At 41.5% G+C, this 26,428-nt stretch overlaps 1 protein-coding gene across 1 annotated transcript in view; it reads left to right on the top strand.

Moving 5' to 3' along the window:
• Rbl2 (RB transcriptional corepressor like 2) overlaps window positions 1-26,428 on the top strand; it is a 56,022-nt gene that overhangs the window by 20,482 nt on the left and 9,112 nt on the right. The window contains exons 9-19 of the mRNA XM_051169199.1: window positions 2,172-2,338; window positions 8,324-8,433; window positions 9,664-9,767; window positions 12,474-12,611; window positions 13,986-14,150; window positions 14,746-14,857; window positions 17,649-17,915; window positions 18,057-18,343; window positions 18,428-18,604; window positions 23,740-23,811; window positions 25,432-25,537. Of these exons, the coding sequence (XP_051025156.1) occupies window positions 2,172-2,338; window positions 8,324-8,433; window positions 9,664-9,767; window positions 12,474-12,611; window positions 13,986-14,150; window positions 14,746-14,857; window positions 17,649-17,915; window positions 18,057-18,343; window positions 18,428-18,604; window positions 23,740-23,811; window positions 25,432-25,537 (1,705 nt within the window). The remainder of the gene's footprint in view (window positions 1-2,171; window positions 2,339-8,323; window positions 8,434-9,663; window positions 9,768-12,473; window positions 12,612-13,985; window positions 14,151-14,745; window positions 14,858-17,648; window positions 17,916-18,056; window positions 18,344-18,427; window positions 18,605-23,739; window positions 23,812-25,431; window positions 25,538-26,428) is intronic.

Genomic DNA, 26,428 nt, shown 5'->3' on the forward strand with positions numbered 1-26,428 from the left:
ACTAAATTTTTTTTTTTCCTGGTCTCTGATAAACTGACTCCTGTCAAATAGCAGCCCAGCATAGCCCATCCTCAAGCCTTCCCTTCCTCTTACTCTGCCGCTGGTTCTCTTAGTACTAGACTGCAGGGTAGTAAGGAATTGAACTCTTTGCTCTGCCTCTCTGCATTACAGAACAGGCTCCAGGAAGGCTGCGAGCCGTGCCATGTGCAGTGCTTGCTATGTAGTAGTTATCCCTACAATTTCACTGTTGACATTCCTCAAGAGGGAAGGGCGGGTCTGAGATGGATTTAAAAGTGAGGGTTGTTAGCAGGTCACATCTGAGGTGTCCTGGGGGGGGATCCTAGGTGACTCACTGAGTGCGTGGTTTAGAAACATATTGCTGGAGCTTCCGGGAGGAGTTGCGGTTGTCGTTGTATGTCCTGGAGTCACCAGGGTGTGGGTGGTTACAATCATGAGGTGAAGATTTCCAGCAGTGAGAATCATTCAAGAATGAATATCTAAAGCAGCGTTCTCATGTGTGGGTCGCGACCCCTTGACAAACATTTATCTCCAAAACTGTTTAAATTATAATTCATAATAGTAGAAAATTTACAGTTATGATGTAGCAGTGGAAATAACTTTATGGCTGGGGTCACCACAACACGAGGAAGTGTTTAGTATTAGGAAGGTTGAGGTCCACTGACCTCAAGGCAGAGTTCTGGAGCACAGCAAACCCTGTCTCTATTGGGAGAAGGTATATTCTGGGTTTTTGGTGGGTGGTGGTGGTTGCTGTTTTGAGACAGGATCTCTCTGTTACCCGAGTCTGTCCTCGTCTATGCAGGCTGGCCTCAAACTCACAGAGGTCCTTCTGCCTCTGCGCGCTGAGATTAAAGGCGTGTGCCCCCACACCTGGCCTAGTGTTTTTATATCAGCTCTGTATTCAGACCTGAGTTAGAGGAAAGTATCCATAAGTGAGACTGCACAGGGACTGTGACACTAAGCCCTTCCTCAGTGCAACAACAATGGGAAGCCTCATGCTGCCCTTGAGGACTGAACAGGAAGGTGTGGTTGTCACACCTAGTTTCTATGAGCCCATTGCTGCCTGTGGCTGAGACTGTCTTACGTGCTGCTGGCTGCTGCTTCTTGATGTGCACCCAGGACATTTGTGGCTCACAGTACAGGTAGGTAGTGCTTTACATACAGGGCAGGCGGGTGCTGCGAGAAAGCCCAGGAGTACAGCTCTCCGCGTACCTAACCCACCCAGGCCATTTATTGCCTTTAAACAGCTCTGCTCTTGTTTAAGACATATAGAAGGTGTCCTCACTTCTATGAGTGAGCGCCTTGTGTTTCTCGGTGTCCTGAGAATTGAATAGTCTGTTACAAGTAAAGAATTTGCTAGGCATTTTTCAAAGTCTAGGATGAGTGCATTCAGCACTTAGGGATAATTGCTGAATTTTGAATATTAAAAACACTTCAAGCTAACTTAACCTTTAGTTTCTTTGAAAAATTAGAAAAGCTGATTTTCTAGCATATGTATTCATGTTTAAATTCTTTGTCACAAAGTCACATATTTGTCATCTATATATTCAAGAATGTTGGCTAACTTGTTCCGTTAAAGGCTTATGTACTTGAGGAGAAAACTGGCTGTGGATTCTAGGAACTAAAGTCAGGGGAGAGGGATGAGGACTTGCACTGCATCACATTCATTCATTCATTCATTCAGTGTTTACCTTCTGAAGCAAATTGGACACATTGATTTTCATTTAGGCCAGATTCAAGTCAGTGCTTTCATGTGTCCATCTTTGAACGTCAGTCTACAGCAGTGGATTAAAGCTGCGAAATCATGTTTTTCAGCATTGAGAGTGATGTTCTTAATGTTTTCAAGTGTGATTTCCATTCAAGGAGAGCTAGTAGAGACTTAGAAGCTGTGTGTGTGAGCATACACTGTGCCATTGCGCTCTGCCCTACACTGGCACGGGCCTACTCTTTACGGTTTACTTAACAGAACTTGTACTTGCCTAGAGTATGTACTGTCCTTTAACACATATTTGGATAATGGAAGCTTTGAGTGGACTTATGTTTAAATTCCCAAAATGGTGATGCGTGAGATGCAAAAATATACAGATAGAAAGTCGCATTGTCTTGAGTTCCTATTTGTTAATTTGAAGAAACGTACATATTTTCTCTTCTAGTCTAAAGCACTTAGAGTCTGCACACCACTGACTGGCGTGAGCTATGTTCAGGAGAACAGCCCTGGTGTGACCCCCGTCTCCACAGCTGCACATAGCTTGAGTCGTCTTCACACGATGCTGACCGGCCTCAGGAACGCGCCCAGTGAGAAGCTGGAGCAGATGCTCAGGTGGGTCTGCTTTCCAAGAGTTAGTTGTTGACATTTCAACTTCTTACCTTAGTTTTTCAGTACCAGTGCTTTAAGCTGCCCTTTAACAATTTTACATGGATTGCACAGTTAGTCTCATTAGTCAGTAAATGGCATAGAAATGTAAAATATGAAGTAGGCATGCATGCTGGCACTTGCTTGTAATCCCATGACTCAGGAAGCTGAGACAGGAAGGTCACACAGATAAGGCTCCTCGGGGCTACAAAGTGAGGCCCTGGCTCAAAAATAAACAAGCAAATAAATAAACAGAATTTAAGCCGACATGTAAGTAGAAGACAGTCTTCTCTGCTCAGGTTTATTTAATGTGCTGTAGGAGACACCAACTACTAGAAGACCCCCCATATATCTGCCTTAAAAAAATCACTTACGTTTGTTAGCAGCAAATTTAAATAGCACAGTAGACTGACAGAAAACGTGCTTGAGCCCGCACATGCCCACATCCTAGTACTTGGAAGTTGAAGCAAGAGGTCAAGAGTTCAAGGTCATCCTCCACCATATGAGTTTGAGGTCAGCCTGGACTAAATAAAACCCAGGCTTAAAAAGCCTCATTGACCCCCAAGCCCCACCCCCCAAAACCAAAACCTAAAACAGAAGCCCATACAACCAAGCAAAAAACACATGCTTACATAACTGAAAAAATATAGTTAATGGATAGAGTCTGCTGTACAATAAACCTACCAAAAACATTGTGTAGTTGCTGTTAGCAAGGAAATTTACATACTTAAAAATTGCATTATCCAGAAAAAAGCAAATCTATTATTCTAATTGTTACAAACTTGTTTTGTTTTGAAGTCTGTTATTCTAGTTGTTATAAACCTGTTTTGTTTTGTTTTTTAATTTTGTTTCACGAGCTTTGTTGTTGTGTTATTATTCTCCCTTTGTTTTCTTTGAGATAATGTCCTTGCTATATAGCCCTGGCTGGTCTGGAATTCACTATGTAGACCAGACTGGCCTTAAACTTAAGACCTTCCAGCCTCTGCCTCTTACGAACTATGATTATGAACATATGACACCAAGCGAGACTAAATATTTTTTCCTAACTAGAAATGCTTTTTGTAATTGTTATGAGGTTGAACTGCTGAAACCTGATCACAATAACATTTGACTTGCAAGAATACTTTACATCTCTCTATTTATATTTAAAATTCATGAACAGAGTGGTGGGGATGCACACCTTTAATCTGAGCACTTGGGAGGCAGAGGCAGGTGGATCTTTTGAGTTTGAGGCCAGTCTGGTCTACAGAGTGTGAGTCCCAGGACAACCAGGGCTACACAGAGAAACTCTATCTTGAAAAACAAACAAAAAATTCTCACACAAAAGTAGAAAAACAAAACAAAACAAAACAAATTGGGAAAACAAAATAAAACACTTGCTTCTGCCCCCTGTTCTTCCACTAACAACCATATACTTATATACTTGGGACCCCATTCAAAACTACTGATAAAAGGAAGACTAGGAAAAAAATGTATATTAGACCCAAACTGACCTCAACCTTCTAAGTAGCCACAAATGACATTGAACTCCTACTGTTCCTGCCTTTACCCCCAAGTGTTGGGACCATAGCATGTACTTCTGTATCTGTCTCAGGGTGGACTCAAAGGCATATGGTCCACATATGCACTGTGCTAGCTCGGAATTTGGGGCATAATTGTTGTATATTAGACATGGATAACACACACATGTTGTCTTTTTTTTTTTTTTATGAAAGGTTTTACATTTAATTGAAGATGCATTTCACTGTGTTAGGAAGCTTAACTGGTGAAAGCTTAAACTATTACTGGGTCTTCTGTTGTCTAAATTCCTCTATGTCAGCTAAGATGTCTTTCAGTGAAACCACTCCTTATGGTCTCAAAGTTGATGCAGTTTCTTCTCGTTGTTAAATCTGGCCAAGAAATTGAGCCTCATCTGTGTGGGAGGAGATGAGGTTGCTAGGGAACACTCTGGATGCTGCCGCCGCCATGACACTGCCAACCAACACGAGCAGCTCTGACCAGGGATCCTTGATTCCAGGAGTTCACAAGGCAGTGTCCTCTCCTCACACCAAGCTTCATCTTCAGATACGATGAGAAAATGCTTTCAGAACCAAAAACTCTAGCAAAAGAGTGACTGAAACCAACCACAGTGGCATGGACACAGTTTTAATTGCCCCCCTCTCCGGAGCCTTGGAGTGTACAGGCAGGATCCTAAACATGTTGTAGGCTAAAAGAGACTGATGATGATTCTGACAGACTTCCTGTACTCCTGTGATATGCGGGCATGAAAACTCGGCACTTCTTTCAAAGCCCAGTGTTGCTACGAGAGCTGCCCACACAGAGGTTTTTACCTTCAAATAGACCAGCCAGATATGTCCGCTTGCCTCTTAGCAAAACACTGATAGCTCTGCTCTGCAAACACGAGTGTATTTTGAAGTCTTGAGCACTTTCTCAAACTTGGGAAGAGCAGCCTTTGTGAGCCAGAGGGGTCAGTGAACTCCTGGTAGTTCACCAAGAGCCGCACACCACAGCACAGTCTCTTCACTCTTGAGTGGAGGCTGCACGCTGTGAGTAGTTCTTACAGCCAGCTGCTGCCTGTGACCTCCTACTGGTGGACCTGTGGACAGTCTGCATGGTATGGACTGCAATAGAGAGAAACTTCTCCTTTACTCCTCGTGCTGGAACCCTGCAAGCTAGAGGGGGCATTGCTCTAAGAGTGGGGATGGTACAGCAGTGGCTATAAATCCCTCACACTGTTAAGGAGGCAGAGTGTCAGTGACGATGGGCTGATGGCCTTGAACAAGATTCTGGAGGGCAGCTCACCTGGAAAAGCCTGAGGGCATTCAGTGCGTCAGCGGACTGCTTTCTGCGAGCTGCGTAACACTGTAAGCTGGGAAGGACTTCTAGCTCCTCTGCTTTTTCCACTCTGAGAGGGACAGCAATGACCTTTCAAGACTGAAAAACTTGTTTGTTTTGAAGCAAGGGCTTCCGTACCTCAGGCTCGCCTCTAAGTGTAGCTACAGGTGTAGCAGGGGATGACCTGAGACCTCTGAGTCCCCTGTTTCACCTCCCACGTGCTGGCATCACAGGCCTGCAGCAGCAGTTCGAGAGGTGCTGGTGGGACTCAAGGCCTCATGCATGTCCACCGGCTAAGCTACATCCTGTCCTTCTGTGACTTTGGCAAGTTGATTTGAGAAAGCTGATTCCAAAGTTCCTAAGACTTGATGGTTTGGTGGTACAGATCCTCTACAACACTGGCTTTTCCTGGGAGTGTCAGATAAAGAAGACATTATCTATAAACCTCAATGATTTCCATCCAGAGCTAGCTAGGCTCATTGGGCTTCGTGGAGGATTGATCACTTCCTTTACATTTTCACAGTTGTCTTTATTCTTAAGTTGATTATGATTGACACCAGGCAATCCAGGCTTTTGTGGCGTCTCCCTAAGTCATATTTTTCAGATGGCCTTTATTTGCCCTGAATTTAGAAGCATTTTATTTTTGATTTTTCAATTAATTGGTAGCGAGCAATTTATAAAACATTCTGGGGATGTGGGTGTGCACAGTCCTGTGAACCCACGACACATAATCTGAGTGTATTATCTGCTTCCTTAGGAAGAAAATAAGAAAACCTGTCTCTGGAATCTAATACTTAGATATGGCTTTGTGAATTATATGCAATACGGTAGCTTCTTCCATGTGTCAGTTTGACTAGGTTTATAGCACCTAGTTTTGCTAAACACAAATCTGGATGTTGCTTCAAAGGAGTAATTAATTTCTTTTTTAAAATAAGGTCTTGACCAGGCCCATGGCCTTGATCCTAACACTTAGAGCTGAGGCAGGAGGATCACAAGTTCAAGACTATACTGAGTTACAGAGTGAGGCCATGTTATAAGCATATAAAAACAGAAACGGTGTCTCTGTTGCTGAGGCTCAGCCTGAGTTCACCGTGTAGCCCAGGTTGGCCTTAGCTTCCGGAGTAGCTGAGAGAAGCTTTTGTGTGTATGTGATAAAAGCCTATATTATAGCTGTCTCTTGGATAATTTTATAATCTGTAGTCATGACATCTTTTTGTTTTGTTTTTTTAAGAAAGGGTTTCTCTGTGTAGTCCTGGCTGTCCTAGAACTCACTCTGTAGACTAGGCTGGCCTTGAACTCACAGAGATCTGCCTCTGCCTCCTAAGTGCTGGGATTAAAGGTGTGCACCACCACCGCCTCGCTTAGTTAAGACAGCTTTAACCATAGGTGTTATTAGTGGGATTGCATATTGCCAGTAGATGTTAGGTAAAACCAGCCCTTTTTTGGGGGGGGGAGAGGCAAACTTTTAGTATATATATATGCTCATAATTAAATTTCTGGTAGTATATTACATATCTATTTCTGATTATGTCTCACAAGCATGACACTTATTTTCTTTATAATTTATAAACTGGCTAAAGTTCTGTAATGTGTATTTGATCATATATACTTAATTTATATTCATGTATATGATTAATTTAAAGCATAGTTGTTTAAATACATAATTGTTATAATTTGGTCATATATGTGTTGACCTTTCAGCCAACCTGTGCAGACAGATCTCATCTGCCAGACTGGGATCTGAGGGCCTGTAAGAATGGAGTGGATTTAGTTTCAGTGTACTTTATACACGAATATAACAAAAACAGTGATGATCCAAGGAAGGTTGTCTGAGTTCCCCAAAACAAGATCAGAAAAACATGTAAATAAACGCCAGTAAGCACAGGCTAAATCTCAACAGAGCAGCCTTTCCCAGAACTTCTTAGAAGACAGAGCAGTTGGAACCCAGTTGGCTGGCATGTACTATAGATAATATCTGGAAAGTACAAAAGCAAGCCAGAAGGCTGGATTCAGAGTGCATTGACCAGGTTGGGTTCTGTAGCTTTTTTCCAACATCTAAAAGAGTAAGCATGTCTTATAAATTGAACATAGATGTTTGTCACAGGAGGCACAAAGTCACCTCTAAGAACAACACAGGGAACAAAGTACACCTGAGGTAACAGGCCCTCGGCCTTTTTTCCTGGAGGCTTTCTCTCGGTTCCTCAAGGCGTTATTGACCATGCATCATTTTTTTTTTTTTTTTTTTTTTACTGTGTTCTGACGCACATGTGTGTGTGATCAAATTAAAGCAGTTATTGTAAAAGCCCCAAAGGGAAAAGAGCGTGTATGATGCGTCTGCATTGAACATATATTACTAATAAAAAAAAATCAATGAAAAAGAGGGTGAGGGAGACGGTTCAACTTGTAAAGTATTTGCTTTTTATGAGAATCTGATTTTTATCCCTGGCTCCCATGCAAAAATCAGCATGGGGCAGCACAGGCTTGTAGCCTCAGTGCTAGGGCGGTGACGGGGCCCCGAGGCCAGGTGACCAGTCACCCTGGCCAATCATTCATCACAAGGTTCCCAGTGAGCAACTCATTCTTACAACCTGTACATAACCTCTGACATTGATCACCAGCTTCACACATACACACACACGTACAGGTCTCCACACATGTGTGCCCATAAGTATTTGAACATACACACATACACACACTCCACATACAAATAAAGATTTAAAAGTCAATGAATAAACGTCATTTGGCTTCTCTGTGTTTGCAGCACAGGTTCTGTTACCGTCATTCTATTTCTTAGAAGTTTTGCTGCCCACTAGACAGTCACCTGAGGGCAGCTTGCTTCCTGTCAGTGACAGGATATATAAGGCTGTGGGGTCAGTCACAGCATCAGGTGAGCTGCAGACCAAGCCTGCTGAGCTTAGTGCAGTAAAGTGAACAGCTCCTCACAGGAAATATTTCTGCCACCACGAAATAGTAATGCTGTCATCTTCGAAACGAAAGTGGACTTTCTTTTTTTACGAAGTATATAGTATCTGTTGAATGCATTTTATGTTGATGAATTTATAGTTTTAGACATTATGTCTCTTTGTGATCATGAGATAATTTCATATTACTTTGTAGGTCATGTTCCCGAGATCCCACTCAGGCTATTGCTAACAGACTGAAAGAAATGTATGAAGTATATTCTCAGCACTGCCAGCCAGATGAGAATTCTAGTGATTGTGGCAAAGGTAAGATCTACTATTGTCCAGGCTGCTCCTCACGTTCTCATCTGACTACATGGAGTCAGAAAGAGGAAGAACAACTTAGAACTTTAAATTGAAGGCTAATGTGTAACTGTCCATTTCTCTGTCAGTGAGGTGATTTCTGGACCCTTTTCAGAAACAAAGTCTAGTCTAACAGCTTTTGGCACTTTTTGTTTTGTTTTGTTTTGTTTTGTTTTGTTTTGTTTTTTTTGGAGACAGGGTTCTCTGTGTACCCCTGGCTGTCCTGGAACTTACTCTGGAGACCATAAGAAAAAGAAAGAAAGAAAGAAAAAAAATGCCAGGCATGGTAGCACACGCCTTTAACCCCAGCACTCAGGAGACAGAGGCAAGAGGACCTCTGAGTTTGAGGCCAGTCTATAAAGAGTCCAGGACAGCCAGAGCTCTGTGTAACAGAGAAGCCCTGTCTCAGGAAAAAACAAAAAACAAAAACAAAACAAAACAAAACAAAAAACCCAAAAACTTCTCTTGAGACCTCGTCTCTTAAAGGTCCCACCACCTCCCCACAGGCCATTATGGGCACCAAGGCTTAAACACATAGGTCTTTGAAGAGCTTCCACCACCAAGCCTGACAGCATAGAGCTGTTGTGTTCAAAATGATAAAGTGTGTACGTTAATATAGAGTTACTAAGTTCTTTATGTGCTGCTTTCATGTCGGTTTTAGAAGATCGGGAGATTGTTAACATGAAAGGTGTGGAGTTCACTTTATAATCCCAGTACTTGGAAGGCTGTGGCAGGAGTAGTGATGAGAGTTACAGGCCAGCCTGGGCTACAGAGTGAGCCCCTGGCTCGGGGAAAAAGGAGAAAAAAGGAATATTGAAAACTTTTAGGAATAATTGAAACATCAACTATAGAAAGTATGGGTTTGGGTCAGACAGATGGCTAAGCAGTTAAGAGTAATGGCTTTTCTAGGAGACCCAGGTTCAATGCCTGGTACTCACACACACTCACACACACCGCCATCTGTAACTCTGATCCCATAGAATCTGAAGCCTTTTTCTGACCCCTTGAGCACCCACACACACATGGTACATGGACATACATGCAAACAAACACCCATATACATTAAATAAATAAAATTAATTAAAATATGGATTTGGTTTTTAGATTTTATTTTGTGGATAGAGAAACGAGAGATGAGTCTTTTCCATGATATTTACTTCTATTTAATTGTGTGCTTTTTTTTTTTTTCAACAGAAATTGCCAACAAACATTTTCGTTTTGCAGAAATGCTTTACTATAAAGTATTAGAATCTGTTATTGAGCAAGAACAAAAAAGATTGGGAGACATGGATTTATCTGTGAGTACAGTAATACTGTGTTGATCAACACAGTAAGACATAGCTTCATTCCACCCTACCCAGCAACGAAAGGCCATTACAAAGAAAAGATGTGTGCCTTTAGGGGCTATGATTAGCAGCTAAGGAAACTTGTGTGGAGCCCTCTGACCTGACCCTAACAATGTGAGGGGTGTGGAACGCAACAAGGGAGAGATTCTTGTTGTAGCAGGCCATACATCATAACATGGATCTTAGAATAGAAGGACTTTGTAGATGTATCAATTACTTACTTATTGTTGTAATAAAATACACTTAAAGTTCCAGAGGGCTAACGTTCATGATGGCTGAGTGAAGGCACAGTGACAGGAAAAGGAAGCTGAGGGCTCACATCTTCAACTGTGTAAGCACTAGACAGAGAGCAAACTGGGGGCGGTGTGAGGCTTTGAAGCTGTGAGGCCCACCCCCAGTGACATACATGGCCCACAGTGCCACACTTCCTGGATCTTCCCCAGATGGTATCTAAAACAGTAGCACCAAATGGGGCCAGGTATTCCTCAGCTCTTATGGGTGACATTGTCATCCTTGGCACCGCAGTAGACAACTGTTCAGACACTCCAGCTTCAGCTGAGCTGCTCAATAATACAGAGATTTTGTACAAGCCTAATAGAAGGAAGACAGTGAACTCATTTAATGCTGCCCTGGAGGCTGATGCAGGAGAATTAGTGTCAGGGCCACCTGGGCTTTGTACCAAGTTTGAGGCCATCTTGTGAAACTCTGTGAGATCCTGTCTAAAAGTAAAATAAGACAACAAAAACCAAAAAAAACAAAGGGTAGGGATGAACTTCATTTCATTATTACTACCTAGCATTGCAAGGCCTTGGGGACTATCACACACAAAAAAGGATTTTTTCCAAAATGATCTTAAATAAACCAATGAAATGTCTTGTAAAATTAATGTCTTGCAACTGTACATAGTTTTTTTTGGGTTTGTTTGTTTTTTGTGGCAATTAAAATAGTCTCTTACAAAGATGAAGCTAGGGAGAACTGGAAATGTCCAGTTTGTGAAATTAGCCTAGCGAGGGACATGAGCTGTGGAGCGCAGCAGGGCGTGAAAGCACCACAGTGCACCTCGTGGCATCTGCCTTCATCTCACATTGATTAAAAGGAGAAACCTTTACAACTAAGAGTGCTGATTTTGGAGCTGAGGAGGTAACTCAGCATTAAAACCGCAGACTGCTCTTGTAGAGGACCTGGGTTCACTTCCTGCACGCACATGGTAACTTACAACTTTCTGTAACTCCAGTCCTAGGACACCTGACGCCCTCTTCTGGCATCCATAGGCACCAGGGTACCAAAGAGTGGTGCATTTTTTTTTTTAAAGATTTATTTATTTATTATGTGTACAGCATTCTGCCTGCAGGCCAGAAGAGATGGTTGTGAGCCACCATGTGGTTGCTGGGAATTGAACTCATGACCTTTGGAAGAGTAGTCAGTGCTCTTAACCTCTGAGCCATCTCTCCAGCCCAAGTGGTGCATTCTTAACCAGGGAGCCGGCTCTAGACCCTTGCCTTTATTTATTTTTTACTAAAATATACTATATATTATAATAATATAGTTGTTTGTGTATGTCTGTATGCACTAAAGGAGCTAGCTGACTTAACTGGGTATGTGAAAAACACTAAATTCTATAGAAACCATAGCTACAATTTAGGGACTAATACTAAGTAGGTCCCTGTATATTCATCTAAATTTATCTATTAAATTTTTTTTTCAAAACACAGGGTTCCTCTGTGTAGCCCTGACTGTCTTGGAACTTTGTAGACCAGGCTGGCCTTGAACTCACAGAGATGGCAAGCTTCTCCCTCCCAAGTACTGGGATTAAAGGCGTGCACCACCACTGCCTGGCTTAAAATATTTTTATTAAGGTGAAATACACTTAAAGCACTTTAATCATCTTGCAGGTTACACTTCAAAGTACATTAGCAGTGGTTTATGGTCACTGTCTCCTCCATCCTACGCCCTTTAGAGACTAATTTTCTGCTCAGATTTCTCTCAGCCCTCTGTGCACTGTTTTCCAGCATTTTGAGTCTACTTATTCTAGGTTCCTTAGGTAGTTGGAATCATATCTGTCCTTTGTGTGCGGCTTGGCTTTCTGTCTTTATCTATGTTCTAGCAAGTTTTACTGCTTCTCTCCTTGTGTTTGAACTTTGTGCCTGTGGCTCCTTTGTTGGTAGACAGCGGATCATTGTGCCTTTGGCTGTTGTGAACAATGCTGCTGTGAATGCTGATGTGGGGGGCGTGGTTTTGAGTTCTTGCTGTTGGTCCTTTCTAGAGTAAGAACTGCTGTGTGTCATACAGAGGTTTTGGAGATTGGGCCCAGAGCCTCACATAGGCGAGGCAAGTGTTCTACCACAGAGCAACAGCCCTAGCCCCAGACTGTAATTTAAGTGTAACTTTGAGGAGCCACTATACTGCTCAATAGCAGCATTTTCTATTTTACATTCCCATCAGCAATACCTGGGTTGCAGTTTTCTCATATCCTCAAAACACTTGTTGTTCATCGTCTTAAAATACCTTTTAAAAGTATTTCATAGCATACGGGTTTGAAAGTTCTTGTATATTCCTTTAACCTGTATTTTAATAAAAGGTGAGTATATTTAAACTGACTGGATATGAAATATGTTTTCAGAGTAGGCTACTGTTTCTAAATGTTCCTTTGTTTTATAGGGTGTTCTGGAACAAGATGCATTCCATAGGTCACTCTTGGCCTGCTGTCTTGAGGTTGTCACTTTTTCCTATAAGCCTCCTGGGAATTTTCCATTTATTGCTGAAGTATTTGATGTACCACATTATCATTTTTATAAGGTATTTAAAAATTATACTGTGATATGGATGACACCAACAACTTGTTACCCACCCTTTTCACATTAAATATATAAGTGTATTAAATATGTAATAATCTCTATGTAAGGAAGAAAGGAGAAACAGTCTTAATACCTATGTAAATTCTTGTAATATACAGTAGTATGGGAGATTTCTCTTGTCTGAAACATTCAGCTGATTTCTTCCACCATCTGCCAAAGGACTGCAGACTACTGTGACTGAAAAGCTAAGTGGGGTGCAGGTCAGATGTGGTGGATTGCACCTATAACCCAGGACTTGGAAAGCTTTTATACAGGAGGATTGCAACTTGACCTGGGCTATATACTGAGGGCTGTCTCAGACAGGTAGAAAAGAAGAGAGAGTGGCAAGGGTGGAGGGGTAGGAAGAGGGGATGATGGTCTGGAGAGAAGGCTCAGGAGTCAAGAGCGCTTCCTGCTCTTGCAGAGGACCTGAGTTCAGTTCCCAGCACCCACATCAACTCCAGGTCTAGAGGACCTAAAACCATCTGCTGGCCACCTTCCCATCCATACACAAAGGATAAACACACACACACACACACACACACACACACACACACACACACACACACAGACACACATACACAGGCACACATGAATTAAAAATAATCCAGGCCGGGCGTGGAGGTGCACATCTGTAATCCCAGCACTCGGGAGGCAGAGGCAGGTGGATCGCTGTGAGTTCAAGGCCAGCCTGGTCTACAAAGCAAGTTCAGGACAGCCAGGGCTACACAGTGAAATCCTATCTTAAAACAAACAAACAAAAACAACAACAAAAAGCCAAAAAAAGTTTATTAAAAATCAGCATTCATGTCACTAATTAGGTATAGCTTGTATATCAGTCTTTCTTATTTATGAAAGCTTAATATCGTAGCTATCTTTCATGAAATAATAAGTTTTCTATCATCCTACTTATTTATTTTGAGACAGGGCATCAAACTTAAGGATTACTTGAAACTTTTAATTCTCTTGCCTCTACCTCTGAGAGCTAGGATTACAGGCATGAGCCCCATAGTATTTTCATGTTCAGAGATTTTTAGTATTATTTCTGTTTTATTGATACTGGAAAGTAGCCTACAGCCTTCAGCATACAAGCGCATGCTCTGTCTCTGAGCCATGCATCCAACCCCTAAGAGTACTGTTTTCAGGCTCAATATACAGGTGTGCTTTGTAGAAAATACTTTATATTATCCATTTGTGTAGCTTTATTAAACTTGCAGACTCTGATAAATTGTGTGAATATCTTAAATATTTAGATGCTTCATTTTGCTTTTATGCTTTTGCATGTAAAATCATAGTAATTATTGATCAATAAATTGGGGCATTTTCTTTATTTCAGATAATAGAAGTATTCATTAGAGCAGAAGAAGGTCTTTGCAGAGATGTCGTCAAACACCTCAATCAGATTGAAGAGCAAATTTTAGACCATTTGGCATGGAAAACCGAGTCCCCACTGTGGGACAGAATTAGAGATAACGAGAACAGAGTCCCTACGTGTGAAGAGGTTTGTGACCAGATCTTAACACCTTTCTGTAAGGAAAGTGCATCAGTATTGCTTATAGTCCACGCTACAGAGAGCGGTTGGAGCTAGGTCAAGGGTTTGCAGTGTAATTAATAGTTTATTCTTGTATCAAAGAGGAAATAATCAGGTTCCTCAAGGAGCCTGGAGCACCCTCAAGTTTCCCATGACAGGAAAAACCGAGGCTGCTCTTCTGACCCTGCAAATTAGTGCGGAACCCTGGTTCGGATGTCCAAGATGAGTTCTGAATCTTTTTTAAGACTGAGGGCTTTAGTTTTAGTAATTTTATTAAGAAAAAACTAATCAGACAAAGATTGTTTTCTTTTGCCTTAGACTATTACTTTTTTCTTTTTTCTTTTCCAAGACCAGTGTTTCTCTGTGAGGCCCTGGCTGTCCTAAAACTTGCTCAGTAGACCAGGCTGGCCTTGAACTTAGAGATCTGTCTGCCTCTACCTCCCAAGTGCCAAGGGAGAAAAGGCGTGTTCCACCACTCAGCTAGTGATGTATTCTTAGTGAGAAACTTTTTTTTGTGTGTGAGAAACTTTTTGGCTTATGATTTTGTGCAAACAATTCCTTATAGGTGATGCCACCTCAAAACCTAGAAAGAACAGATGAACCTGGTACTGCCGGCTCTCCCTTAACTCCAAGAAGGGTGAATGAAGTCCGTGCTGATGCTGGAGGCCTTGGGAGAAGTAAGTTTAAATACTAAGAGGAATATTTTGAGGTCTTGAATCTAGACACTTAAACTCCTTCCAAGCCCGTAAGTAAAATTAATAGGCTATGCAGAGCAAGAATATTCCATATCCTTTAGTGACATATCAGTCACTTGAAAAATATTTTTTTTCCTGCACAGGAGGGTTGGGTTAGGGTCTTGTGTTGTCCAGGCTGGCCTTGGCATTGCTGTATAACCAGGGATGCCCCTAGACTCCTGACTGTCCACTTTTCCCAATGCTGGATTCCAAGTGTGTACCACCACACCTGACTTAAATGTGCTTTTAGGGAATATTAAGAACATAAAAAAAATTATGAGAAGATTTGGCTATTTAGCCCAGGCTGACCTTGAATTCTAATCCTCTTGTCCCACCCCCCTACCCAAACACAAAAGGATTACAGGAGTGCTGCACTTGCAGGTATCTTTTTAGAACACTTACATGTAACTTGGTAATCATTTATAAGTGAATATTTATCTATAAACATACAAAAAGGCAGAAATGAGGAAAGCAAAATACTAACAAAACTTACATCAGGGCTATAGAATTGTCAGTGAGTTCTGTCTTCCTTTTTTATGGGTTGGTTTTGTTCTGTTTATTAGAAGTAGGAGTCTCACTATGTTGCCCAGGCTGATTTCCAATTGTTGGTCCTCCTGACTTAGCCTCTGGCACAGCTGGGAATACAAGTGTGCACCACCTCCGCTGGCTATTCTTAAAGATAGAGCTGAAACCCAGTGAGATACAAATAAGCCAGTGAGATACGCTTCAGTGCTGGAGCTGTACCATGGCTACTTAGGGTAATGTGACATTGATGCCAGCCCAGGAAGTGCAGAAAATACAGCTTATGCTCTAGCTGGCTCCTTAGCTGACTGCCCAGGTGCAAGGGTTACATTTATGTATTGGGGATCTGTCATCTTTGGTTTTCTTTTCTTCCTCTCCCTCCCCATCGGTGCCACAGATCGAAACCAGGGCCTCCCAAATGCAAGGTGCATATCTGACTATTGAGTACACCTCCAGCTCCACGACTATTTTCAAAGAACAATTACATAGTTCTAGAAAGCTCTGAACCCATTAGAGCACTGCTGTTATTAGGTCAGTTTATCATGTGCTTGACACGCGTGTAGCTACAGAAGGGCTCAGTGAAGTCGTTTACTCTTAGCCTACTCGATAAACATGGCTGGCACAAGGTATGCTGGCACACTCCCGTCAGCTCGGCACTTGAGAGGCTAAGGAGGAGGATCTTACCTTGGAGGCCAGTCTGATTTAGCTACATAATGAGACCTTGCCTCAAAACAACAAATAACAGAATCCAAACTAGCTCACTAAATGCTTTATGAAATCTTTCTCACTTACGAAGTTTTAGATTTCTATGTATGAGTGTTTGACCTGCACGTATGAATGTGCCAGGTGGCTGACGATGTCAGAGTGTGGGACCCTCTGTAAGGGAGCTATGGGTGATGATGAGCCACCCTGTGTGTCAGGCCCTCTACAAGAGCAAGCGCTCTTACTGGCTAAACCAGCTCCAGGCCTTTCTCATTTTTGAAAGAAAAACTATAATGGTTTTAACTACTTTTCAGTCACAGAGACCTGGTTTCAGATCTGATAAGCTGGTCTTTTTCAGTCCAGTTTTGTAGTTTTCCTTCCTAAGTCTGTGAAGGGAAGGTTGACACTCAAATTCCTTCTCTTTGTGCTGCTACTCTCCCTTTCAGAGGCCACATGCCACTGGTTCCTCAGCTCTGTCCGAGTGCTTATGTCTTCTTGCAGGCCAGGGAGTGATAGGACATGGCTTTCAGAATTCACTCTTTCTGTTGTCTGCTATGATCTCCCTACTTTTATTTTTAAATTTGAAAAAGCTACTGTTACACAGGTCTTACAGGTAGATGTGGGAAAAGGAATACTTACATTTCAGAAATGCACATACTAGTAAGAATACTTAAACTAAGCCATAATAGTGACCAAGAAGAGGAGAAAAAAAGTTGTTTTGGCATGGTGGTGCATGCCCTTGATCCCAGCATTTGGGAGGCAGGGGCAGTTATATCTCTGTCAGTTTGAGGCCAACCTATGCTAAATAGTGAGTTCTAAGACAGCCAGAGCTACACAGAGAGACCTTGTCTCAAGAAACAAACATTTAGAGAGAGTGTTAATAGTTGTACAATGCTGTATATATGTATTTTAAAATGGCTAATGCTGATACTGTCTTTTTGCAACAATTTAAAATTATTTAAAACAAGTGGCACACTTATTTATAACAATGTATGGCACACGAATCCTATCTGCATAAAGCTGTTTAGAGCTAAGTTTATTAAATCTCAACCATACATGTACCTTACTGAAGAATATGGGATATTAGTAGTCTTCTCTGTGGGAAGAGACTGAGAAGTATCCATAGAAAGCTGAGGGAGAATACTGCTGGATGACACATCATCATGTCTCCTGGTCAGGTAATGTCTTTGCTAAAATTTGAGTATAGGGGAAAAACTGGTCCTTAAGTGACCTCTGCATAAAGTAGCAGCAGAGGACAAGGTGGTGGAGGGCAAAATCCAGCTTAGTTTATGAGAAGGAAAACCAAGCATGCTGTGACACAGTATTTCCTTTGAGAAACGCCGATGCTTGAATTTTCACTAGAATAGATATGGGAGCAAGTGCTATGACTTTTGTACATTTTATTTGGTTTTAAAATTATGAAGTATTTGAAATGCACTGTGTTTGAAAAAGAGCTTAGATGGAAGTCAGAGCTGTTTGTGTTAAATAGTCTAATTTCTTTGGGTCATAGGTATACCATCTCCAACCACACTGTATGACAGGTACAGCTCCCCAACAATCAGCACTACCAGAAGGCGGCTTTTTGAGAATGATAGTCCCTCTGAAGGAAGCACATCTGGGCGCATCGCCCCTCAACCCCTAGTCAATGCTGTCCCTGTGCAGAATGTCTCTGGGGAGGCTGTTTCTGTCACACCAGTTCCTGGACAGACCTTGGTCACCATGGCAACAGCCACTGTCACAGCCAACAATGGACAAACAGTGACCATTCCAGTACAAGGTAAGGAAGGTGGAGTTAGGTATTTGTTCTCTGGCATTTGTTGGAAAGAGCGTCAGTATAAGATGGCCATGGTGGAGGGTGGGGAGGAGAGACGCGAACCCCTCACATCAACAGCTCCTGTTTCCCTCTGTAATAACTCAGGGATTGCCAACGAGAACGGAGGGATAACGTTCTTCCCAGTCCAGGTCAATGTTGGGGGCCAGGCGCAAGCTGTGACCAGCTCTATCCAGCCCCTCAGTGCTCAGGCCCTCGCTGGAAGTCTGAGTTCTCAACAGGTGACAGGAACAACTTTGCAAGTCCCTGGGCAGGTGGCCATTCAGCAGATTTCCCCAGGTGGACAACCGCAGAAACATGGCCAGCCTTTAACCAGCAGCAGCAGCAGCACTAGGCCACGGAAGACTAGCTCGTTATCACTTTTCTTTAGAAAGGTAATATTTCATGTGCCTTTAACTGGAGCACAAGCTCGGGGAGTGTAAGTATCAAGGTTTGATATATTCCTATTTCTTTGTTAGGTTTACCACTTAGCAGGTGTCCGCCTTCGGGATCTTTGTGCAAAACTAGATATTTCAGATGAACTAAGGAAAAAAATTTGGACCTGCTTTGAATTCTCTATAATCCAGTGTCCTGAACTTATGATGGACAGACATCTGGACCAGTTGCTAATGTGTGCCATTTATGTGATGGCAAAGGTGAGTGCCAGTCAAGCATGGAAAGGGAGAGATGCCACTCTGTTACTCATCACAGAACATTTTTTAATAGTTACTCACTGAGACTTACATCTCCAAATCTGTGCGGTCAGCAGAGCTTTAGAATATTCCATTTTCTAGACATTGGGCAGTACTTTTATCCCTCTGTTAGTGGACATGTGGGTTTTCTGGCAATTATGAACAATGCTGCTGTGAGCGTTGTGGATAAGCTTTTATGTAGACGCAGGCTTCCATTTCCCCAGAGTAAATGCCCAGAAATGGCTCTGCGGATCATACAGGAACTGTATATTTAAACACTGAGGAACTGCCAGGCTACTTTTCAAAGTGCGCTTCCACTTTGTATCTATGCATGCAGTACGTGAAGATCTTAGTTCCTCTAGTTTCTCATCAATACTTTAAAAAAGGGTGTAGTATGTGTTTGGGGTGTGAGGGAGTTTTTGCCCTGTGAATTCATTGCCAGGTTTGAGACCCAGTATCATGAAGCTTTATCAGTGTCTTTTGCATTTTATAACTTCTGACTTATTCTGAGTCATTTTTACTTGTGGTATGAGATTCAAGACCAGCTTCACTCTTTGTGTTGCTTTCTGGTTGCCGTATCGTTCGTTATTTAAGACACATCTCCCCACTGAATCTTTGCAGAATCAGTAATCGTGGACACATGGGTTATCGCAAGATGACTTTTATTTTGTTGACCGATGTCCATTAGACCTAGTACTTTACACTCTCAATAACTCTTGCTTTTTTGTAAATTTTGAAATTGGGAAATGTGAGTCCTAACTTTACTTTTCGATTATTTGAGCTATTCGGAGTCCCTTGGAATTCTGCACAAATTTAAAAATCAAGTTGTCACTGTCGTAAGAGTCACTTGAAAATCTGTAGATCAATTTGGGGAGTTTAGTCATCTTTTGTTCAGTCTTCATGAACATGGCTTGTTTTCCTATTTGTTCAGACCTGCCATTGGTTAGCAGTGTTTTGTGCTTTTTAGAGTGTAGCTCTTGCCCTTGCTGTGTCCCTGTGTTTTGACGGTGTTGGAATGTAGCTGTTTCATTTTGATGCACTCATTGGAAGAGTATAGGAAATAGTTGGGGTCTACATCTTGACTCGGTACCCGGCAGCCTTGCTAAGCTGGCTCTTTTATTTATTTATTTTATATTTTATTTTTTTTGTGGTGCAGAGTAAACCTAGGGCCATTAAAATGCCAGACAAGCACTCTACACTCACCTAAATGTCCAGGCCTGAACCTCTTAACCCAGTGAACTTTAAGCATGTTCTATGTCAACTGTTTTTATGTGAAGATTATGCAGTCTTAATAATTGTGCTACTTCTTGTCCAAATTCCTTCTCCTTCCTAATTACCATGGCTAGAAAATCCAGTGCAGGGTTAGAAGCAGAAAGCCTTGTGTGCTTCCTGGCCTTACTGAGAAAACTAGTCTTTCCCTATTGGACTATGGCATTAAATGTTCCCCATCACCTGCACCTCAGATAGACTGTTTCACCCAGTGAAGAAGTGCCCTTTATCTTCCTAGTTTTATTGAATGTTGTTTCATAAAAAGGTATTGGATGTTATTAAAGGCCCTTTTCTGTATTCATTGTGAGTTTCGATATTCTAATGATAGAGTATATTACAATTGGCTGGGTTTCATGTTAGGTCATTGCCTTCCATTTGCAAATCTCTTTTAGTTATGGTGATGCTTGATTTCTTGTTTGGTTACTAGTTTTTAGAGGAATTTTGTGCATATTCTCTAGCTGTTGTCTGGAAGTCTGTTGCATGGCTTTGTCTGATCTTGTTCCTGGGGTAAATCTAGCCTTTTAGAAAAATCAGTGTCCTATCTTATGCTCTGTGAAGTTTGGTATTAGCAGAGAAGCCAGCAGAGGCTGGTCTTTTCTTTGTGGGTAATTTAGTGATGAATTCAGCTTCATTCTTCTCATGGGTCTGTTCGGGTCACCTGTCACTTCTAGAGTCAGTTTTGGCAGTGTGTTCTTTCAGAGACATTGTCGGTCCCTCCTGAGTTAAGGACATGTAATCCTTTTTGTCCTGTAAGATCCATAGTAAGGTCCCTTTTCCATTTCTGATTGTAGTAATTTGAGTTATTTTTCTTGGTCAATCTAAATAAAGTTTGACAAATTTTGATAATTTCTAAGACTTATTTAGTTTCATTTATTTTCTCTATTAAGATATGGCCTACCAGCACTCGGGGAGGCAGACATTTTCTGTTCCTAAGCACTGGAATTTTAGGTATATACAACCATGCCAGGTTTTTGTTGTTTTGGGATTTGTCCCGCCCCTCCCCCCAAGACAGGGTTTCTCTCTGTCCTAAACTTGCTTTATAGAACAGGCTGGCCTTGAACTCACAGAGATCCACCAGCCTCTGTCTTCTGAGTGCTGGGATTACAGGTGTAGACCACCACGCCTGGCTCAGCCATGCCAGTTGGCAATGCTGGGCATTGATTCCAAGGCTTTGTGCATGACAGGCAAACACTGGACCAACTGAGCAATGCCTCTGTCCTTCCACTTGTTTAAGAAAGCTAAATATGGGGCACCTATTGGAGCTGGAAGCAGGCACGCAGAGAGACAGGATGGCAGAGAAATCAGGGTATGCAGCCATCCACTGGAGCAAGGTTGACCTGCCAGAGACAGAACTCTTTAAAACTATTTCTTCCTAAGAAGCCACCAACTCCCCAGAGCCCTCATCTCTTCAGTTGGGGGTGGAGGTCCCTGAGCACCTGTTCACTACCATGTTGGAATATTGACTAGACTGATCTTGAGCAGGCAACCACATCTGCTATGTATTCATGAGTATAGTGGCCTCCTCATGTCCAGAAAACACTGCTTAAGTCTAGTCTTACCCTACCTCTGTCCCATACAGTCTTTCCACACCCTTGTGGAAAGTAATGGTCCCAGAGCCTTTCCATATGAATTTGATAATTACATTTTCTAGTTTGGGATTTTATTGAATATATAGATGGCTTCCCCAATATAGACATTTTCTCAGCATTAATTAAGCTAATCCATAAGCATGGGTGGTCTTTCCATCTCTTGGTGTCCTCTTCGTTTTCTTTCTTCAATGTCTTAAAGTATCCATTGTATAGGTCTTTCACCATGTTGGTTTATTTCTTGATATTTATTTTTAGAAAGTAGCTTTTATAGGTTGACTTTGTTAGATATGTGTTTCATGTCTAAGGGTTTTTTGTTGTTATTGTTGAGTCTTAAGGATCTTTTAAGTATAGTTTTATGCCATTTGTAAAAAGAAAGAGAGAAAACTAAATATTATATTGCCATTGTGAGAATAGACTGTTTTCTAGATGTTTGTTAGGTCAGTTTGTTAATATTTTGTTTTCTCCCCAGATCTTCTATTGTTGAAAGTTCTGTATTGAAATCTCTAAATATTTTTAGATTGTCTGTTTTACCCTTTTTGTCATGGGGTTCATGTATTTGGTGCCCTATTAATTAGGTACACTTATGTTTCTTATAACTTTTTTTTTTTTTTTTTTTTTTTTTTGAGACAGAGAGGCAGAGGCAGGCGGATTTCTGTGAGTTGAGGCTAGCCTGGTCTACAAAGTGAGCCCAAGACAGCCAAGGCTACACAGTGAAACCCTGCCTCAAACCCCCCCCAAACCCAAAAACAATAGATATTTTTCCTAGTCTTACAACTTTCTGACCTTTAGTGTGTAATCCATTTACTTTTATTGTTAACTGACTCATTTGTCTGCCATTTTACTTGTTTTCTGTGTATCTTATATACACTCATTCCATTTTCTGTATATCTCGGTTCCTTTATTTCTGTGTGCTTTCTTTTGAATTAGGTATTTTCATATTGACTTTTAGTAATGGTTTTGGCTTTGCTATATATTCTCCCCTGCCCCACCTCTCTCACACACTTGAATGTCTCAGCACTAGCTTTAAAGTCATGTCAGTGAGATGTATACACACATTAGTGTTCTTTCCCCTTTTATCTTCTTGTGATGGTATTGTTTATGTATTTATATATATTTCATTGAAGTACTGCAAATCCACCATTACCTTGATTCAATGGTATGACTTCTAAAAGAACCCGGAAAGGTGTGTAGTTATAGATGCCGTTATATTAACCTTAAATTTCTGCTTCTTATTGGTTCCTCTGGGTTTAAGTGGCATTTCCAGGCGCTTGTCTAAAACCCTACCCATCTCCTTTGTACATTTTTGGTAAGTGTGTATTTCTGTTGCAGCTGTAACAATATATCATACACACTTTGTTTTATATAATCGCTTTTTAATTAAAAAGAATATGCATTTACCCCGTCCTTGCAATATGTTAATGTTTTCCAAATGTTCCTGCCTCTCCCATATGTACGTGTGCTTGTATTACCTGCTGTCAACACTTCCTGTTGCCTTTTCTGTGAGGCCTTCTGAAAGAACGCTTTGTAGTGCATAGGATGTTTGTCTTTTGACCACCCTGAATCTGTTACTCCATTTGCATAGCTTCTGAGAAGTCAGCTCTTACCTTATTGGACTTTCCCTGTAAAGGAAAAAAATGTTTTGATACTTTCTATAGCTTTACACATTTTTACTATGATAAATACGGCATGGATCTCTTGATTCCGTCTGCTGTTTGCTGAGCTTCCTGAATGCATACATTAATGTTTTAAAGTAAACTTGGAGGCTGTCAGTCTTTTCTTAGCCCAGGCGGACTGACTCTTGACCTTCATGCCCCTGCCTCCCATGATGCTCAGCTTAATGTGTACTTCTTTGAGCATCTTTTCTTGCTTCTCCGCCTGTCGTCCCCTGTCTCATGAATGCTGATGTGCTAACCGGTCTCCAGCAGTTTCTGCAGCTATTCCTCTTTATTTTTTTCTGTTCTTCAGACAATATACTCCTTAGGAAGTTTGTTGCATTTTTTTTTTTCCTTTGCCTGTTCAGATCCAACAACTTCCACTTCTAGCCAACTTTTCATTTTAGTTACTGTGCTTTTCTACTCCAGGTTATGGGTTACATACCAGTTCTTTAGTAATTTTCAGATTCATGAATAGATGGTTGTTCATTTACTATATAGTCTTTGAATATGGTGGCAACAGGTTCACTGAGCTGCTCACTCTGTCATGCCTGACGTGGATCTCTCTAAGTATTCTCACTGTTTGTAGGTCACAAAAGAAGACCAGTCCTTCCAGAATATCATGCGTTGTTACAGGACTCAGCCACAGGCCCGGAGCCAGGTAACCATGTTTTCCCTCAGGGCTGAAAGTAAAGCTTAAGTCTGTGATGAGTTAAAAAAAAAAATTAGCTATAGTTAGTTCTGTACCCCTTCACAGGATTCACAACTAAAGGGATTAGCTGTTTTCTTTTCTTTCTTTCTTTTTTTTAACATCACTGGCATACAATTTCATGCAAGTTCTTTAAAGTCCTCTTCCTTCAGAGGCAATGGTGTGAAATATTTATTTTTATGTATATGGTTGTATTGCCTACATGCATATCTCTGCACCACATGGGTGCCTGATGCCTTCAGAGGCCAGAAGAGGGCACTGGATTCTGGGAATTAAACCTGGGCCTCTAGAAGAGTAGCTGGTGCTCTTAACCACCGAGCCCTCTCTCCAGCCTGGGACATCTTTCTTTCCTTCTTAGGTTTATTTATTTATTATTTGTACAGTAATCTGCAAGAATGTGTGCCTGCATCCCAGAAGAGGGCACCAGATCTTACTATAGATGGTTGTGAGCCACCATATGGTTGCTGGGAAATGAACTCAAGACCTTTGGAAAAAGACCATGCTCTTAACCTCTGAGCTATCTCTCCAGCCTGGGACACACTTTTTTTTTTTTTTTTTTTTTAAAGATTTACTTATTTTGTATATAGTGTTCTGCCTGCATGTAACACCTGTAGGCCAGAAGAGGGCAGGCACTACATTTCATTGTAGATGGTTGTGAGCCACCACCATGTGGTTGCTGGGAATTGAACTCAGGACCATTGGAAGAGCAGGCAGCGCTCTTAACCTCTGAGCCATCTCTCCAGCCCCTGGGAGACACTTCTTAATCCAGAGAATCATGAACTAGATACGAATTAAGAATTTAACTGATTTCTATGTCACCTTTTAGCCTGGTTTAGTAAAGTAATAAACTAAGACAATGTTGAATGAAAGTTAAAAACTCTCTTTAACATGGCTCATTTGTCACTGAAAATTTAAGAATGTTGATAGACCTTTGTTTCTTAAAATGACTTGACTTTATGGTTGATATTAGTACTGCTCTGTAGTGGTTTTGGCAGTACTTGGAATTTGAAGTGACACAGACTCTGCTAAAAGTCCCAGCTGTTAGTCAATAGCTTCTATGACCTAGATCACAAAGTTTTGTTATTGCTGTTGTTGAGACAGGGTATGTAGTACAGAGGCCTGGCCTGGCAGTCACTGTGTAGATCAGGCTGGCCTTGAATTCACCAGGATCTGCCTGCTTCAGCCTCCCAAATACTGGTATGAAGGAATGTACACACACACCAAGTCCTAGAGTACCTGCTTATTATTAACAATGAGTGCATGCAGACATATAGCCACATATGGCTAGATCAAAATTCTTGTGTGTGTGTGTGTGTGTGTGTGTGTGTTTGACAGACAGAGAGACAGAGACCAAATTGGCCTTGAACTTGCAACACTCCTCCCTTAGCCTTCTGAGTGCTCAGATCATAGACATGTACAATTTCTAACTTGGTTGCAGTTCCTAACATTCCCCAATGACAACCATAACTATGGATTTTTTGTGAGAACCAAATACCGTATGTTAAGGTCCTACCACCTAGCTGGTATTCAATAAATGCAAGTTTCTGGCCTGTTCTCACTATCTCTTTAAAGGTATACAGAAGTGTTTTGATAAAAGGGAAAAGGAAAAGAAGACATTCTGGCAGCAGTGACAGCAGAAGCCACCAGAATTCTCCAACAGAACTAAACAAAGAGAGAGGTAAATAAAATAGATCCTTATAAACATCTAGTTTTAGGCCAAGAAAACTAAGAATTTTAAAATAATACTTATAGAAGCAGTCTATTCTCAAATAAATTGTTGGAATAAATGAAATTTAGTGGCCATTTGTTCCTTATTCCAATGCTTTGAACATACAGAGAATAACATTTTTTCCAATAGCAATTTCCAGCCTGAATTCCTTGATTACACCTGTGCTTTGTAAATGCTGCTATTTGTTGACCTAAATTTGTTAGTACAGGGCTCAGATTTCAGAGACCTCTGTGTAACTTACTAATATAAACCACTCAGTCAACCTGTATACACTTATACTGCAATCAAGTTATTAGTATTTTGAGCTTTGTTCCTTGGAATTAAAAACAGCTCAAGGTCAAGAGTGCTGTCCCATGCCTGTAACCTCATCTCCACAAAGTGTAAGGCAGGAGGATTGTGAGCTCCAGACCTGGATTATAAAGTGAGACCATGTCTCAGTGGTGGTGGTGGAGATGATGAGGATGAGGATGATGATGATGATACAACCAACAGCTGAGGAGATAGCCCAGTCACTACAGTACTCTGTACGAGTGTGGATTTGTCTGATCTCTATCCTCTACATAAAAAGCCAGGCATGATGGCAAGCACTTGCAATCCTACTCTGAGGAGGCAGACAATGATCACTAGCATTTGCTAGCTGGCCAGCTAGTGCAGGTGGTGAGCCCCAAGTCCCACTGAGAGACTGAGTCTCAAAAACCAGCTCCCAATGAATGGTTCCGAAGGTTAGCCTGTGGCCTCCACACAGATGTGTACCTGCATACACATGAAGAGATACCCCAAACCCCAAAGTATCCGAGTGCCTGCTTATTGCCACAGGCGACTAATGCACACATGGAGCTG

The sequence above is a fragment of the Acomys russatus genome, chromosome 26 (genome assembly GCF_903995435.1).
Source record: "Acomys russatus chromosome 26, mAcoRus1.1, whole genome shotgun sequence".
NCBI lineage: Eukaryota > Metazoa > Chordata > Mammalia > Rodentia > Muridae > Acomys > Acomys russatus.